Source organism: Carcharodon carcharias, chromosome 2 (genome assembly GCF_017639515.1).
Source record: "Carcharodon carcharias isolate sCarCar2 chromosome 2, sCarCar2.pri, whole genome shotgun sequence".
In the NCBI taxonomy this organism is placed as follows: domain Eukaryota; kingdom Metazoa; phylum Chordata; class Chondrichthyes; order Lamniformes; family Lamnidae; genus Carcharodon; species Carcharodon carcharias.
Window position 1 is genome coordinate 140313201 of NC_054468.1, and position 16690 is coordinate 140329890.

General features: G+C 42.0%; 1 protein-coding gene across 5 annotated transcripts in view; it reads left to right on the forward strand.

Moving 5' to 3' along the window:
• The window catches only part of agpat4 (1-acylglycerol-3-phosphate O-acyltransferase 4 (lysophosphatidic acid acyltransferase, delta)), a 180198-nt gene that overhangs the window by 81003 nt on the left and 82505 nt on the right, over positions 1 to 16690 (forward strand). For all 5 annotated transcript variants that reach the window (XR_005945266.1, XM_041205939.1, XM_041205931.1 and 2 more), the window contains one exon: positions 966 to 1135. Coding sequence is in view for 4 of the 5 variants with exons in the window: in XM_041205939.1 (XP_041061873.1) it covers positions 966 to 1135 (170 nt within the window). In the remaining variant the exon portion in view is untranslated. The remainder of the gene's footprint in view (positions 1 to 965; positions 1136 to 16690) is intronic.

Below are 16690 nucleotides of genomic sequence, written 5' to 3' on the forward strand. Positions count from 1 at the left end.
TCACTTGCCTCAGAAAAGCAACAATAAGTATTTGGAATAGTCAACAAGTTGAAAGTTAATTAATCCTTTTCAAGAAAGATCTGGATGGAGGTAATTAGAATGAGAACCTGATGGCAACTGAGTTGCTGGAAATGTTATGCTAAGGATGAATCACATAAGATGCATGTGCTCTGAATTAAAGTATCTTTTTTTAAAAACTTCAGCCAGACAGAAACTTTGCCAACTTAGTTTGTGCCTTGAGAATGGATTCTTTAGTCTGTGATACAACAGATTGGATGTGAAATACTGGCTTGTTGACCCTATGGTTTTTCTTATTTTAATGTCCTTGCTTGACCCAAGTGAAATTTATAAATTCAAGGTGAAAATGATAGAAACATGGAGTAGAGCAATCTCAGTTCTTAATGGTTACATTTGTCTTTTTATTTTCGTGAACTTTGTACTGAAGGCAAATGGTAAATGTTGGTGCTGGGGAAAGAATTTTTTTCCATTCTGAATACTTAGTGCCAATGCTAACTCCAGTTCTTTCCTTGGCCAAAACCCAGCACACCATCCTGCTGGATCAGTGTGACATTATGCCATTTTTTACATCAATCATCTTGTTGCCTCTGTAAGTGAGATTTCTAATCAGTACCAAGTCAATCAGTTTTGTGCATTGGGCTCATGGCTATTAGGAATCGGATTGTGACTTCTGGCCCGTCAATCATTTACAGCCATCAAAGAAATTTTCAGCTCCATCTGTTCATGCTTTTCAGCCCCAGCTCTAGACTTAAATGTCTAGTACCAAACCCACTGCCCGTGCAGCATCGCTGTTGGTCTTTTAGAATGGAAATTAGGCCAGTAAAATCTTTGGCTACACCAACTTCCATCATTCAATAAGAGCCACATACACATAGACAGTTCTCTTTTATACTTAGTGATGGGCAAGAACTTAATGGTGTAACTTTTGTGTTTTCTTTTAATTACAGAATTGGTGTGGTTGCTGGAATGGTGGTCATGCACAGAATGTACCCTTTATACTGACCAAAAGGATTACATTAAATACGGTAAAGAGAATGCCATAGTTATTCTCAATCATAACTATGAGATTGATTTCCTCTGTGGATGGGACTTCTGTGAAAGATTTGGTGTTTTGGGGGTAAGTGTGTTTTTATCATTTAGTGAAGTAAAGCACAGGATACAGTCAATAGACCAATCCTTCCAAATCATTATTCTCTTCCAGAGTTGTGTGCATGTTTTTAAAGAAACTTATTCAGACCAACCGAGTCTTTACCTAGAATCTAGTGCAGAAAATGCCTGCTGCAAGTCTTTGTCATTCTTGAGATGGGGACATGTTCACTTTTTAAAAAAAACTAATACTGATGCTAATTCCTGGCCCATATGCCAGGAGCTCACAATATTTTTACTTTTGAGGCCCCCTACCATGTTAGAAAAACTCCACAGATCACCAGACTCCATACCCATAATGCAACATTTTTTTGAATAAAAATTATTTATACATTTGGGCACTATTTTATTTACTTGGCGGTGCTGAGTAACAATTCTGTCATGACATAGAGGTTTTTTGACAAAAATGAATAAAGTAGGAAGTGATCAACCAAAAAATTGTAAATAAAACTCAGAGACTAAGCCTGAAAGTGGAAATGATTAACTGAAAAGCAGGGAAACAGTGAATTAATAGCTGCAAAAAATTGTAAGTGATGGAAATCCATCAACCGAAAGTGGAAAAAATAGCCAAAAAGGCAAATAATTACTCAAAGCAGGGAAGTATTCAAGCAAGAGATACAGAAATTAGTAAAATGGGAGAATTTTTTATTCATTCATGGGATGTGGGTGTGTCTGGCAAGGCTAGCCTTTTATTACTCAACCCAAGTTGCTCTTGAGCAAGTGGTGATGAGCTGTCTTTTTGAACATTCACTGTGGTGTATGTACACCCACAGTGCTGTTAGGTAGGAAGGTTCAGAATTTGGACCTGATATATTTCTAAGTCATGATGGTATGTGACTTGGATGTGGTGGTGTTCCCATGTACCAACTGCCCTTGTTCTTCTAGGTGGTGGTAGAGGTCACAGATTTGGAAGATGTAGTCAAAAAAGTTGAAGTGCATCTTGTAGATGGCACACGTTGCAGCCATGAGGCACCAGTGTTGAAGGGAGAAATGGTTAAGATTGTGGATAGGTGCCAATGAAGCAGAATGCTTTTTTTGGGATGGTGTCAAGCTTCTTGAGTGTTTCTGAAGCTGCACTTATCCAGGCAAGTTGAGTATTCCATCATACCCTTGACTTGTGACTTGCTGGTGTTGAAAAGGCTTTGGGAAGTTGTAATGAATTGTTCAAAGCAGAATACCTAGCCTCTGACCTGCTCGGGTAGCCACAATATTTATATGGTTGGTCCAATTAAGTTTCTGGTCAATGGTAAGCCCCAGGATATTGATGGGGGGATTCGGTTGATGGCCATTCAATTGAATGTCAATGGAAGGTAGCTAGACTTCCTTAATGGAGATCATTGTTTGGAAGTTGTGAGATGCAAATTTTACTTATCACTTAGCAGCCCAAGCCTGAATGATGTCCAGGTCTTACTGCATGTGGGCACAGACTGTATCATTAGCTGAAAGGTTGTGAATAGATTTGAACACTAAGCAATTATCAGTGAACATCCTCACATCTGATCTTATGATTAAAGGAAGGTTACTGATGAAACACCTGCATTTGGTTGGACCTAGGACACTACCCTGAGGAACTCCTCTAGCAATGTCCTAGTTCTGAGATGATCGGCCTCCGCAACCACAGTTGTCTTCCTTTTGTGTTAGGCTTCACTTGGTGGATTCCAATTGACTTCAATTTTACTAGGGCTCCTTGATGCCTCACTTACCAAATGTTGCCTTGATATCAAGGGCAGTCACTGTCACCATGCCTCTGGAATTCAGCCCTCTTGTCCATGTTTGAACCAGAATGAGGTTTGGAGCCCAAGTGACCTTGTCAAAAACCAAACTAAGCATCGTTGAGCAGGATATTGATGAGTAATTGTCACTTGATAGCACTGTTGACCATATCTTCCTTCACTGTTAGTGATTATAGTCAGGCTTGGTTGGCTGGATTGGATTTTTCCTGCTTTTTCTGGGCAGGGCAATTTTCCACTTTGTTGGGTAGACTTTTTTACTCACTCATGGAATGTGATTGTTGCTAGCCAAGGCCAGCATTTATTGCCTATTCCTAATGATGCCAGTGTTTAAGCTGTGCGACAGCTTGTTGAGAGAGAGAGGCGTGGCTAGTTCTGGAGCTCAAGTGTTCAGCATTTTGAGCTGAGATATTGTTAAGCCCATAACCATTGCAAAATCTGGCATGATCAGCTGTTTCTTGATGATATGTGATGTGAATTGAATTAGCTGAAGACTGGTAGCTCTGTTGGTGGAGATCTCAGGAGGAGGCAGAAAAGGATCATCCACTCAATTTCTGGCTGAAGATAGTTGCAAATGCATCAGCCTTGTCTTCTACACTTGTGCTCAGCTCCACCATCATTGCAGTTAGGGATCTTCATGGAACAGCCTTCTTCCATCAATAGTTTAACTGCCCATCCATGTTCATAACTGGATGTGGCAGGACTGTAGAAATTTGATCCGATCTGTTGGTTTTGGGATTGCTTAGCTCTGTCTATCACATGTGTTTTCTGCTGTTTAGCATGTATGTAGTCCTGTGTTGTAGCTTCACAGACTGGCACCTCACTTTTAGGTATGCTTAATGCTTCTCCTGGTACACTCATATATATGCAGTGAAGCAGGGTTGATTCCCTGGCCTGATGGTAATGGTAGAATGAGGGAAATGCTGGGCTGCGAGTTACAGATTGTAGTGGAAAACAATTCTGTTGCTGATGGCTCTTGGTGCCATAGAACCATAGAGAAGTTATGGTGCAGAAAAAGGCCACTCAGCCCATTATGTCTGTGCCAGCCAAAAAGAGAAAAAAGAAACTAGCCACTCGTTTTAACCCCATTTTTCAGCACCTGGTCCACAGCCTTGAAGGTTACAGCACTTCAGATGCAGACCCAATTAACCTTTTTAAATGAGTTGAGCATTTCAGCCTCAATCACCAACTTAGGCAGTGAATTCCAGATGCCCACCACCCTCTGGGTGAAAAAGGTTTTCCTCATGTTCCTTCTAATCCTTTTACCAATCACCTTAAATCTATATCCTCTGGTAATTGACCCCTCAGCTAGGGGAAACAAGTCTTTCCTGTCTACCCTACCTAGGCCCCTCATAATTTTGTACATCTCAATTAGGTCACCCCTTAGCTGCCTCTGTTTTAAGGAAAACAACCCTAGTCTATCCAATCTCTCCTTTTCAAGCCCTGGCAACATTTTTGTAAATCTCCTCTGCACTCTCTCCAGAGCAGTTATGTCCTTCCTGTAATCTGGTGACCAGAGCTGTGTACACAATTCCAGCTGTGGCCTAGCCAGCATTTTATACAGTTCCACCGTTACACCACTGCTTTTGTATTCAACACCTCATCCAACAAAGGAAAGCATTCTATGCTTTCTTGACTACCTTGTCCACCTGCCCTGCCACCTTTTAAGGACCTGTGGACATGCACGCCAAGGCTTCTCACTTCTTCAACCCCTCTCAATAACTTCCTGCTTATTGAGTACTCCCTTGCTTGGTTTGCCTTTCCCAAATGTATTACCTCAGACTTTTGCAGATTGAATTCCATTTGCTACTTCTCCGCTCACTCAACCAAATCATTAATATTGTTTTGGAGTCGACAGCTATCCTTGTCACTCAACTACAAGGCCAATTTTTGTCACCTGCAAATTTCCCAATTATGCCTCCCATATTTAAGTGTAAATCATTAATATATACAACAAACAGCAAGGGCCCCAACACTGAGCCCTGTGGAATGCCACTGGAAACTGTTTTCCATTCGCAAAAAACATCCATTGACCATTATCCTTTTGTTTCCTGTCACTGAGCCAATTTTGGATCCAACCTGCTGCCTTCCCCTGATCCCTTGGTATCTCACTTTCCTGAACAGTCTGCCATGTGGGACCTTGTCAAATGCCTTGAAATCCATGTAGACAACATCCACTGCACGATCCTCATCAATCCTCCTTGTTACTTCCTCAGAAAATTCTATTGAGTTAGTAAGATACGATCTTCCCCTAACAAAACCATGCTGACTATCCCTGATCGAATTGTGCCTTTCTAAGTTCTAAGTAATTATCCTGTTTTTCAGAATTGTTTTTAATAATTTGCCCACCACTGAAGTCAGACTGAACAGCCTACAATTTTCTAGCCTGTTCCTTGCACCCTTTTTAAATAATGGTACAACATTTTCAGACCTCCAATCCTGTGGGACCTTGCCTGTTTTAAGTGAGGATTGAAAAATTATCTCAGCGCATCTGCTATTTCCTCCCTGGTTTCTTTCAACAGCCTGGGATACAATCCATCTAGCCCTGGTCACCTTCAAGGATATCAGTCCCTCCAGTACATCTTCTCTCACTATGCTTATTGTATCAAATATTTCACACTCCTCCTCTTTAATTAGAATGTCTGCCTTCTCTCTCTCCTTAGTGAAGACATAGACAAAATACTCATTGAGAACCTGCCCACATCTTCTGCATATACCCACAAGTTACCATGTACATCTCTGATAGCCTACCTTTTCCTTAGTTATTCTCTTGCTGTTAACGTACTGGTAAAACATTTTAGGATTTTCTTTTACTTTACCTGCCAATACTTTTTTGTACTCTTTGCTTTCCTAATTTCCATTTTTACTTCACCCCTGTACTTTCTATACTCCTCTAAGCTCTCTACAGTAATAAGTCTTTTGTGACTATCATAAGCTTTCTTTTTCTGCTTTTTTGCCTGCATGCTTCTGGATAACCAGGGGGCTCTAGAATTGGCAGTACCACCCTTTTTCTTTGTGGGAACATCTACACTGTGCCTGTTGAATCTCGCCTTTGAATACTTCCCACTGATTTGACACAGTTTTTCCTTTTAATAGATGTATCCAGTCCACTCTTGCCAGCTCACCTCTCAGCTTTGTAAGATTTGTCTTCCCCCAATTTTAGAACTTGTACTCCTGTTCTACCTTTGTCCTTTTCCATAATGATGCTAAATCTAACTATATTATGGTCGCCCACTGCTACTTCATCTACTTGCCCAGATTCATTTCCTAAGACTAAATCTAGAATGGCGCTCCCTCTCATTGGGTTTGTTATGTGCTGGCTAAAAAGTTCTCTTGAATGCAGTTCAAAAATTTTGTGCCCTCTATGTACTTCACACTGTTCATATCCCAATTGATATTAGGGTAGTTGAAGCCCCCAACGATTATTGTTTTTGCACTCTGAAATCTGTCTACATATTTGCTCTTTTTTAATTCCCTTCCACTTCCTTATGGATGCCCAGTTTTGAGCTGCCAGATTTGTTCTGAATCTATCATTTGAAAATGTGGCAGTGACACAAAACATGATATCATGTATTCTCAGTGTGAAGATGGGACTTTCCCTCCAAAAGCATTGCAGCGGTCACTCTTAACAATACTGTTATGAATAGATGCATCTGTGACAGGTACATTGGTGAGAACAAGGTTAGTTAAGTTTTTCCCTTGTAGTGGTGTTCTCACCTGTCTGCTATAGGCCTAGTCTGGCAGATATGTCATTAAGAACTCGGCCAGCTCAGTCAGCAGTGGTGCTACTGAGCCACTCTTGGTGATGGACATTTGGAGTACATTCTGTGCACTGGCTGTCTTCAGTGCTTCTGGTGGTGCTCAACATGATGGTGCTGATTCATTAACTGAAGACCAGCAGGAGGTTTCCTTGTCCATGAAGTTTGTGGTCATGTTTTGTGGTTGAACCAAAGTTTGACCTGATGTCTTGAGACTTCATGGGCTGTGGAGTCTGTTAAGGATCCCCAGAGTCACTCTCTTCCAATTTTTCACTGAGTTGTCACCTTAAATTGGTTTGTCTTGCCGGTCCGATAAGACAGGCCAAGGAATAGTGATGGAGGAGTCTCGGATGTTGGCTGAAAGATATGATTCTATGATTATGACTGTCAGCTGATGCTTGTGCAGTTTGTGGCACAGTTGTCCCAATTTTTATATAACACCCCCAGATGTTGTTAAGGAAATCCATGCAGTGTCATTTGGGCTAGGTTATATCCAGTGTCTTGGAGGATCCAAGTTTGGATCCATCTGGTTTTATTTTTAACTTTCTTGATTGCAGTTCGATTGGTCTTGCTTGGTTGCTTGCAAAAGTAAGGATGGCAGGCTTTTTCCCTAAAGGACAAGGGCATAACACAAGAAATAGGAACAGAAGTAGACCATTCGGCCCTTTGAGCTTGCTCTGCCATTCAATAAGATCATGGCTGACCTTGTGTTTCGATTTCCACATTCCCATCTAACCCTGATAACCTTTGATTCCCTTGCCTAACAAGAATCTATCTCTACCTTTAAAAATATTCAATGACCCCGCCTTCACCAGTTTGAGGCAGAGAATTCCAAATTCGCACAACCCTTTGAGAGAAAAAAATTCTCCTCATCTCTGTCCTAAAAGGGTGAACCTAATTTAAAAACAATGCCCCCTAGTTCTGAATTCACCCACAAGCGGAAACATCCTTTCGATGAACTTGTCAAGGCTGTTCAGGATCTTGTATACTTGAATCAAATCACCCCTCACTCTTCTAAACCTCAGTGGAAACAAGCCAGTCTGTCTAACCTTTTCTCATAAGACAACCCACTCATTCCAGGTATCAATCTAGTAAACCTCCTTTGAACCACCTCCAATGCATTTACATCCTTCCTTAAATAAGGAGACCAAAACTGCACACAGTATTTGAGATGTGGTCTCACCAATGCCCTGTACAACTGAAGCATAACATCCTTCCTTTTATGTTCAATCCCTCTTGTAATGAAGGATAGCTTTCCATTAGCCTTCTTAATTAATTGCTGTACCTGCATACTAACTTTTTGTGATTCATGTACTAGAACACCTAGATTCCTGTGCACCTCAGAATTATCCAGCCATTCTCCATTTAAGTAATGCTCTGCTTTTTTTGTTCTTCCTGTCAAAGTGAACAACTTCACATTTTCCCACATTAAACTCCATTTGCCAGACCTTTGCCCACTCATTCAACCTATCTACATCCATCTGCAACCTCCTCGTGTCCTCTTCACCACATACTTTCCTACCTATCTTTGTGTCATCTGCAAATTTAGCTACCATGCCTTCACTCCCCTAATCTAAGTCATTGATGTAAATCGTAAAAAGTTGAGGCCCTAGTACAGACCCCTATGGAATGCCACTTGTCACAGCCTGCCAGTCAGAAAAAGACCCATTTATGCATGCTCTCTGCTTTCTGCCAGCCAATCTTCTATCCATGCTTATATTACCCAATACGCCATGCGCTTATATTTCCCGTAATAATTTTTGATATGGCACCTTATCAAATGCCTTCTGGAAATCCAAGTACATCTACAGGCTCCCCTTTATCCACTGCGCATGTTACTCATTCAAAAATCTCCCAATAAATTGGTTAAACGTGATTTTCCTTTCACAAAACCATGCTGACTCTTTCCGAATGCCTTGAGCTTTCCTAAGCGCCCAGCTATAATCTCCTTAAATTCTAACAACCTCTCCACGACAGACGTCAAGCTAGCTGGCCTATAGTTTCCTATTTTCTGCCTCCCTCCCTTCTTGAATAGAGGGGTTATATTTGCTACTTTCCAATCTGATGAAACCTTTCCAGAATCTAGCAGATATTGGAAAACTAACACTACCTCATTTGCCACCCCTTTTAAGACCCTAGGATGTAGTCCATTGGGATCTGGAGACTTGCCAGCCTGCAGCTAGAGTCATAGAGGTCTACAGCAGAGAAAAAAACCCTTCGGCCCATTGAGTCTGCACCGGTCAAACAACTACCTAATTATTCTAATCCCGTTTTCCAGCACTAGGCCCATAGCCTTGTATGCCATGGCATCATCACAAGTGCACATCCAAATACTCCTTAAATGTTATGAGTTCAGGCAGTGAGTTCCAGATTCCCACCACCCTCTGGGTGAAAAAATTCTTCCACACATCCCTTCTAAACCTCCTGCCCCTTACCTTAAATCTATGCCCCCTGGTTATTGATCCCTCCACCAAGGAGAAAATTTTCTTCCTGTCTACCCTATCTATGCCCCTCTTAATTTTATATACCTCAATCATGTCCCCCCTCAATCTCCTCTGCTCCAGGGAAAATAACCCCAGTCTATCCAAACTCTCCTCATAACTCAAACTCTCCAGCCCAGGTAAATCTCCTCTGCACTCTTTCTAGTGCAATCACATCTTTCCTATAATGTGGACTCCAGAACTGCACGCAATACTCTAGCTGTGGCGTAAGCTGCAGCGTTTTATACAGTTCCAGCAAAACCTCCCTGCTCTTATATACTATGCCTCAGCTAATACAGGCAAGGATCCCATATGCCTTCTTAACCACCTTATCTACCTGTCCCGCTACCTTAAGGGACCGATGGACATGCACATCAAGGTCTGTCTGATTCTCAGTACTTCCCAGGATCTCACCATTCATCGTGTTTTCCTGTGCCTTGTTTGTCCTGCCCTAGTGCATCACCTCACACTTATCCAGATTAAATTCCACTTGCCACTGATCAGCCCATCTGACCAGCCTGTCTATATCCTCCTGTAATCTAAGGCTATTCTCCTCTCTATTTACCACCCCACCAATTTTTATCTCATCCGCGAACTTACTGATCAACCCTCTTACATTCAAGTCTAAATCATTTATATGTACCGCAAACAGCAAGGGACCCAACGCCGATCCCTGTGGAACCCCACTGGACACAGGCATCCAGTCACAAAAACAGCCCTCAACCATCACCCTCTGCTTTCTGCCACTCAGCCAATTCTGGATCCAGTTTGCCAAATTGCCTCGGATCCCATGGGCTCTTTCCTTCATTATCAGTCTCCCATGCGGGACCTTATCAAAAGCCTTGCTGAAGTTCAAGTAGACCACGTCAAATGCATTGCCTTCATCTACACACCTGGTCACCTCTTTGAAAAATTCATTCAAATTGGTCAGACATGACCTCCCCTTGACAAAACCATGCTGATTGTCCTTGATTAATCCCTGCCTCCCCAAGTGTAGATTAATTCTGTCCCTCAGAATTGCTTCCAATAGTTTCCCCACCACTGAGGTTAGACTGCCTGGCTTGTAGTTCCCTGATTTATCCCTTCCTCACTTTTTGAATATTGGTACCACATTGGCTGTCCTCCAGTCCTCTGGCACCTCTCCTGTAGCTCCTTCAATTTGCTCAGCACCGTTTCCTTAGTGATTTCAATATCACCAAGTTCCTTTCTCCTGTTTACCACCTGATTTGCAGCTATTACTGGAATGTTTTTTGTATCTTCTATAGTGAACAAAGAAGCAAAATATTTGTTCATTTCTTCTGCCATTTCCATATTATCTACTATTAACTCCCCACTGTCACTCTCAAGAGGACCAACACTCACTTTATTTAAACTTATCCTTTTTAAGCACCTGTAGAAACTCTTGCTATCTGTTTTTACATTTCTAGCTAGCTTCCTCTCATATTCTAAGTTCTTTCCCCTGGTTAACCTTTTAGTCATTCTCTGCTCTTCTTTATATTCTGTCCAGTCATCTGTCCTGCCACTCATCTTTGCAGAGTTGTATGCTTTTTATGTAAGTGTGATGCTTTCCTTAACCCCTCTAGTTAACCACTGATGGTGGGTCCTCCCCCTAGAATTTTTCTTTATAGTAGGAAGGTACTTACTCTGGATGCTCTGAAATATCCCCTTAAATGTCTGCCACTGCTTCTCTATTGATCTATCCTCTAGCTTTGTTTCCCAGTTCACTTCAGCAAGCTCAACTTTCATCCCCACATAGCTGCCCTTATTTAAATTTAAGATACTGGTCTTAGACCCACTTTCTCTCTTTCAAGCTGGATGTAAAATTCAGTCATTTTGTGGTCGCTGCTACCTAGGGGTGCCTTTATTCTGGGGTCAGTAATTAATCCTGTCACATTACACAATACCACATCTAATATAACCTGCTCTCCAGAACATGCTGCTCTAAGAAACTATCTCAAAGCATTCTAAGAACTCCTCATCCAGGCTACTACTGCCAACCTGATTTTTCCAGTTTGTGTAGATTGAAATCACCCATGATTATTGCTGCCCCTTTATAACAAGCACACAATACTTGCTCTTGAATACTTTGTCCTACACTGTGGCTACTGTTAAGGGGCCTGTAGACCATTTCCACTAATGACTTTTTCCCCCTTCTATTCCTCATCTCCACCCAAACCGGTTCTACCTCCTGATCTCCTTAACGAAGGTCATCTCTAACTATTGTACCAATGTCCTCATTGATTAACAGTGCTACCTCATCACCTTTACCTAGCTTTCTATTCTTCTTGAATGTCATGTACCCTTCAAACTTTAAGGACCCAATCTTTGTCGTCCTGCAGCCATGTCTCCTTAATTGCTATCAGACCATATTTATTTACTTCAATATGGCCATCAATTCATTTACTTTGTTATGAATGCTACGTACATTCAGATAGAGAGCCTTCAGTTTTGTCTTTTAGTTACCTTTGTAACTTCTCATCTTGACATGATGTATTTTTTGGGTTTGTCTCTCTGTCCCTTCCTGCCATTCTCTGACCCTCATTTCTCATATTACTATTTTGCTCTCCTATCTTGACTCTACACCTTGAATTTCTATCTAAGCTTGACCCCCTGTTGTTTAGTTTAAAGTCCTCTCTACTTCCCTAGTTATGCAATTTGCAAGGACACTTGTCCCAAGAGCCCCCACTTTTCCCAGTACTAATTCCAGTGCTCCACCAAACGGAACCCACTTCTCCCACACTAGTCTTTAAGCCACGCATTTGTCTCTCTAATCTTATTTACCCTATGCCAATTTGCACATGGCTCAGGTAATGATCCAGAGATTATTACCTTTTGAGGGTCTGCTTTTCAATTTGATACGTAGCTCCTCATACTGACTTTGCAGAACCTCCTTCCTAGTTCTACCATTGTCATTGGTACTATATGGACCACGACTACTGGATCTCCCCCCCACCCACCTTCTGCACTGCAAGTTCCTCTCCAGCCCTGAGCAGATGTCCCGAACCCTGGCACTGGCAGGCAATGTAACTGTCTGGACTCTCACTCTTTGCTTCAGAGAACAGTGTCAATCCCCCTCACTATATTATCCCCTACTACCGCTACATTTCTTTTTGCTCCCTCCACTTGAACGGATTCCTGTACCACAGTGCTATGGCCAGCCAGCTCATCCACCTTGCAGACTTTGCTTTCATTGACACAGGTTGTGAGCACCTCAAACTCGTTTGACAATTGCAAAGCCTGATGCTCCTCCCTCACTGTCTGCTCGGCCCCATTACTTGCCTCACTGGTACTCACGTCCTCCTGTCCCTCACTGCTGACTAAAACAGATGACCTGCTTCTAAAAGGTGTGACTATCTTCTGGAACAACGCATCCAGGTATTTCCCCCTCTCCCATATGTTGAGCAGTGTCTGTATTTCAGCTTCCAGGTCAATAATCCTGATCTGGAATTCATCAAGTTGTTTACACTTCTTGCAGATGATGTTATCATGGATCGCTTGGCATCCAAAAGCTCCCACATCTCACAGCTGCAACATAGCACTTGTACCGCCATTTTAACTTATGTTATTTAGTTAATTTGCTTTAATTACTTTTCTTCCTATGTATGCTACAATTTACTGTGTTTATTTAATGCAAGTGCACCTGACGACTAAAGGTTATATGCTTTTAATTACAAGGTATGTGTTTTAGATAAAAACAAAAAACTGCGGATGCTGGAAATCCAAAACAAAAACAGAATTACCTAGAAAAACTCAGCAGGTCTGGCAGCATCGGCGGAGAAGAAAAGAGTTGACGTTTCGAGTCCTCATGACCCTTTGACAGATCTGTTGAAGGGTCATGAGGACTCAAAACGTCAACTCTTTTCTTCTCTGCCGATGCTGCCAGACCTGCTGAGTTTTTCCAGGTAATTCTGTTTTTGTTTGTGTTTTAGATGTTTGTTTAAATTATTTTATTTTTATTGCTTTCATCTTTATTGTTTTTTAATTTTAAAGTTTTCAAATTTTGGTTTATTATTTTGAAGTTTATTAGTTCTTTTTATTTATAGATCTACCTTAACTTGCCTGTCCTAAGCTGGTTTCTCACACACTGTCCTTAGACTGAGCACCTACTGGCCAATCAGCCTACTAGCTTCCTGTGACATCACAGTTGCTTTTTTTTCTTTCCCCTGGACTGCAGCTTCCCAGTGGCTTAAACAGTGAAACAGCATGCTGCTCAGCTCCCGACTGTCTCCCGCAGGTCCGCCCCACTCTGTTCTGACTCCCAGCAAGTTACCCAAACTGAAGTCCCTGCTGCTCTCCCCGCCCTTTTCAAACCAAAGTCCCCGCTGCTCCAAAGGTGGTTTTTTAGTCGCCATTATTGAATTTAGCTTTTTAATTCAGATTTAATTAATTAACTGACTTTAAATTCTCCAACTGCAAAAGTCTGTCTAACTCAGCCTTGAATATATTCAATGACCCAGCCTCCACTGCTTGCTAGGGAAGAGAATTCCAAATGCTAACAACCTTCTGAGAGAAGAAATTCCTCTTCATCTTAACTGGGGAGACCCCTTATTTTTAACTCTGCCCGCTTATTCTAGATTCCCTTACAAGGGAAACACCCTCTTACATCTACTCTGTCAAGCCCCCCTCAGAATCTTATGTTTCAGTAAGATCTCCCCTCCTCCTTCTGAAGTCCAATGAGTATAGACCCAATCTGCTCCACCTTTCCTCATAAGATAAACCCCTCATTCCAGGAATCAGCCTACTGAATCTTCTCTGAACCACCTTCCAATGCAAGTCTGTCCCTCCTCAAATAAGGTGACCAAAACTGTTTACTCGTTTCACCAGTGGCATGTACAGTTGTAGCAATACTTCCCTACTTTTATACTTCACCCTACCTTGCAACATAGTCCAACATTCCATTTCCTTCTTAATTACTTGCTGTACCTACATGCTGTATTGTCATGATTCCTGTTCAAGGACACCCAGATCTCTTTGTATTGCGGCATTTTATAGCCTCACTCCTTTTAAATAATATTGTGCTTTTCTATTCTCCCTGCCAAAGTGGACAATCTCACGCATTTTCCCAAAATATACTCCATATGCCAAATTTTTGCCCACTTATTTAACCTATCTATATCCTTCTTCAGACTCTTTTTATCCTCCTCACTACTTACTTTCCTACCTATCTTCATATTGTCAGCAAATTTGGCCACAATACAGTCAGTTCCTTCATCCAAGTCATTAATATAGATTGTAAGTAGTTGAGGCCCCAGCAGCAATTCGTGTGGCACTCCTTATTATAGTTTGCCATCTTGAAAATGACCCATTTACCCCAACTCTATTTCCTGTTGATTAGTCAGACATCTATCCATGCCCCTCACACCATAAGCTCCTATCTTGTACAGTAACCTTTTTACATGTCACCAAATTTTAAATTTGTCTTTTGGAAATCCAAATACACGATATCTACTGGTTCCCCTTTATCTGCCCTGCTTGTTATATCCTCAAAGAACTCTAATGAAGTTGTTAAACACAATTTCCATTCACAAAACCATGTTGACTCTGCCTGAAATGTCCTGCTGCTACCTCTTTAGTAATGAACTCTAGTATTTTCCCAATGATCGATATTAGGCTAACTGGCCTATGGTTTTCTGCTTGCTGTCTCCCTCCTTTTTTGAACAGAGGTGTTATGTTTGCAGTTTTCCAATCCATTGGGGACCTTTCCAGAACATTACAACCAATGCATCCGCTATCTCTGAAGCCACAATGGAATGTTTCAGCTTTCTGAAAGCCTTCTAGCTCAGTAAAAATTAATGAGCATTTAATGCACTTAAAAAGTATAGGCTTATTTTAGAGATTGTAATTTTGTTGTCTGTTTCACTTTAGAAAATAGCTGTATATTTCACGGACGAAGACGTTGCTAGCGTTTAGCTTTTTTTCCCCCTTCTGATATCTAGAGATTGGGAGTACCTTGAGTATAGCTGGTTATGAGGTGGGAAAGAATCACAAGCTTAATGGTTTAAGGTTTGCTGGATGATGGACAAAACAGATATCATTTAGTAAATGATGAAGGAAAGCAAATGAGACTAGCATTTGCTACCTTTTTTTTAAATCATTCTAAATTTGTACGTGACTTTAAGGCTGGCTTTCCCCTCTATGTTCTAAACCTTGTGAATTTCTTTTTCATTTATGGGATGTAGGCTTTGCTGGCTAGGCCATCCCTAATTATCCTTGAGAAGGTGGTGGTGAACTGCTGCCTTGAACTGCTACAGCCCATGTGGTGTAGGTATACGAACAGTGCTGGTAGGGAGGGTGTTCCAGAATTTTGATCTAGCGACAGCGAAGGAACGCCGATATATTGGTCATGGATTTGGAAGGTGCTGCCTAAGAAGTCTTGGTGGATTGCTGCAGTGCATGTTATAGATGCTGAACACTGCTGCCACTGCTTGTTGGCGGTGGAGGGAGTGAATGTTTGTGGATGGGGTGCCAATCAAATGGGCTGTTTTGTCCTGGCCGGTGTCAAGCTTCTTGTGATTTTGGAGCTGCACTCATCCAGGCAAATGGAGAGTATTCCATCAGACTCCTGACTTGTGCTTTGTAGATGGTGGACAGGCTTTGGGGAGTTGGGAGATGAGTTACTTGGTGCAGGATTTCTAGCCTCTGACCCTCTTGTAGCCCCAGTATTTATATGGCCAGTCCAGTTCAGCTTCTGGTTAATGGCAACCCCCAGGATGTTGTAAGTGGGGGATTCAGCAATGGTAATACCATTGAGTGTCAAGGGGCGATGCTTGGGTTGCATCTTGTCAGAGATGGTCATGGCTCAGCACTTGTGTGACGCAAATGTTACTTGCCACTTGTCGGCACGAGCCTGGATATTGTCCAGGTCTTGTTGCATTTGGACATGCGTCAGTATTTGAGGAGTTGCGAATAGTGCTGAACATTGTGCAATCATCAGCGAACATCCCCAGTTTTGACCTTATGATGGAAGGAGGGTCATTAATGAAGCAGCTGAAGATGGTTGGACCTAGGACGCTATCCAGAGGAGCTCCTGCAGTGATGTCCTGGAACTGACATGATTGACCTCCAACAACCACAGCTATCTTCCCTTGTTCTAGGTATGACTCCAGCCAGCGGAGGGTTTTCCCCCTGACTCCCATTGACTCCAATTTTGCTAGGGCCCCTTGATGCCACACTTGGTCAAATGCTGCCTTGAAATCAAAGGCAGTCACTCCCACCTCACCTCTAGCATTCAGCTCTTTTGTCCATGTGTGAACCAAGGCTGTAATGAGGTCAGAAGCTGAGTGACTCTGGTGGAACATTAGTGACCAGGTTATTGCTAAACAAGTGCCACTTGATAGCACTGTTGATGGCTCCTTCCATCACTTTACGGATCATGAATAGATTGATGGGGTGGTAATTGGCTGGGTTGGATTTGTCTTGCTTTTTGTGTATAGGACATACCTGAGCAATTTTCCACACTGCTGGGTAGATGCCAGTGTTGTAGCTGTACTGGAACAGCTTGGCAAATTCTGGAGCACAAGCCTTCAGTACTATTGCTGGAATATTGTCAGGGCCCATA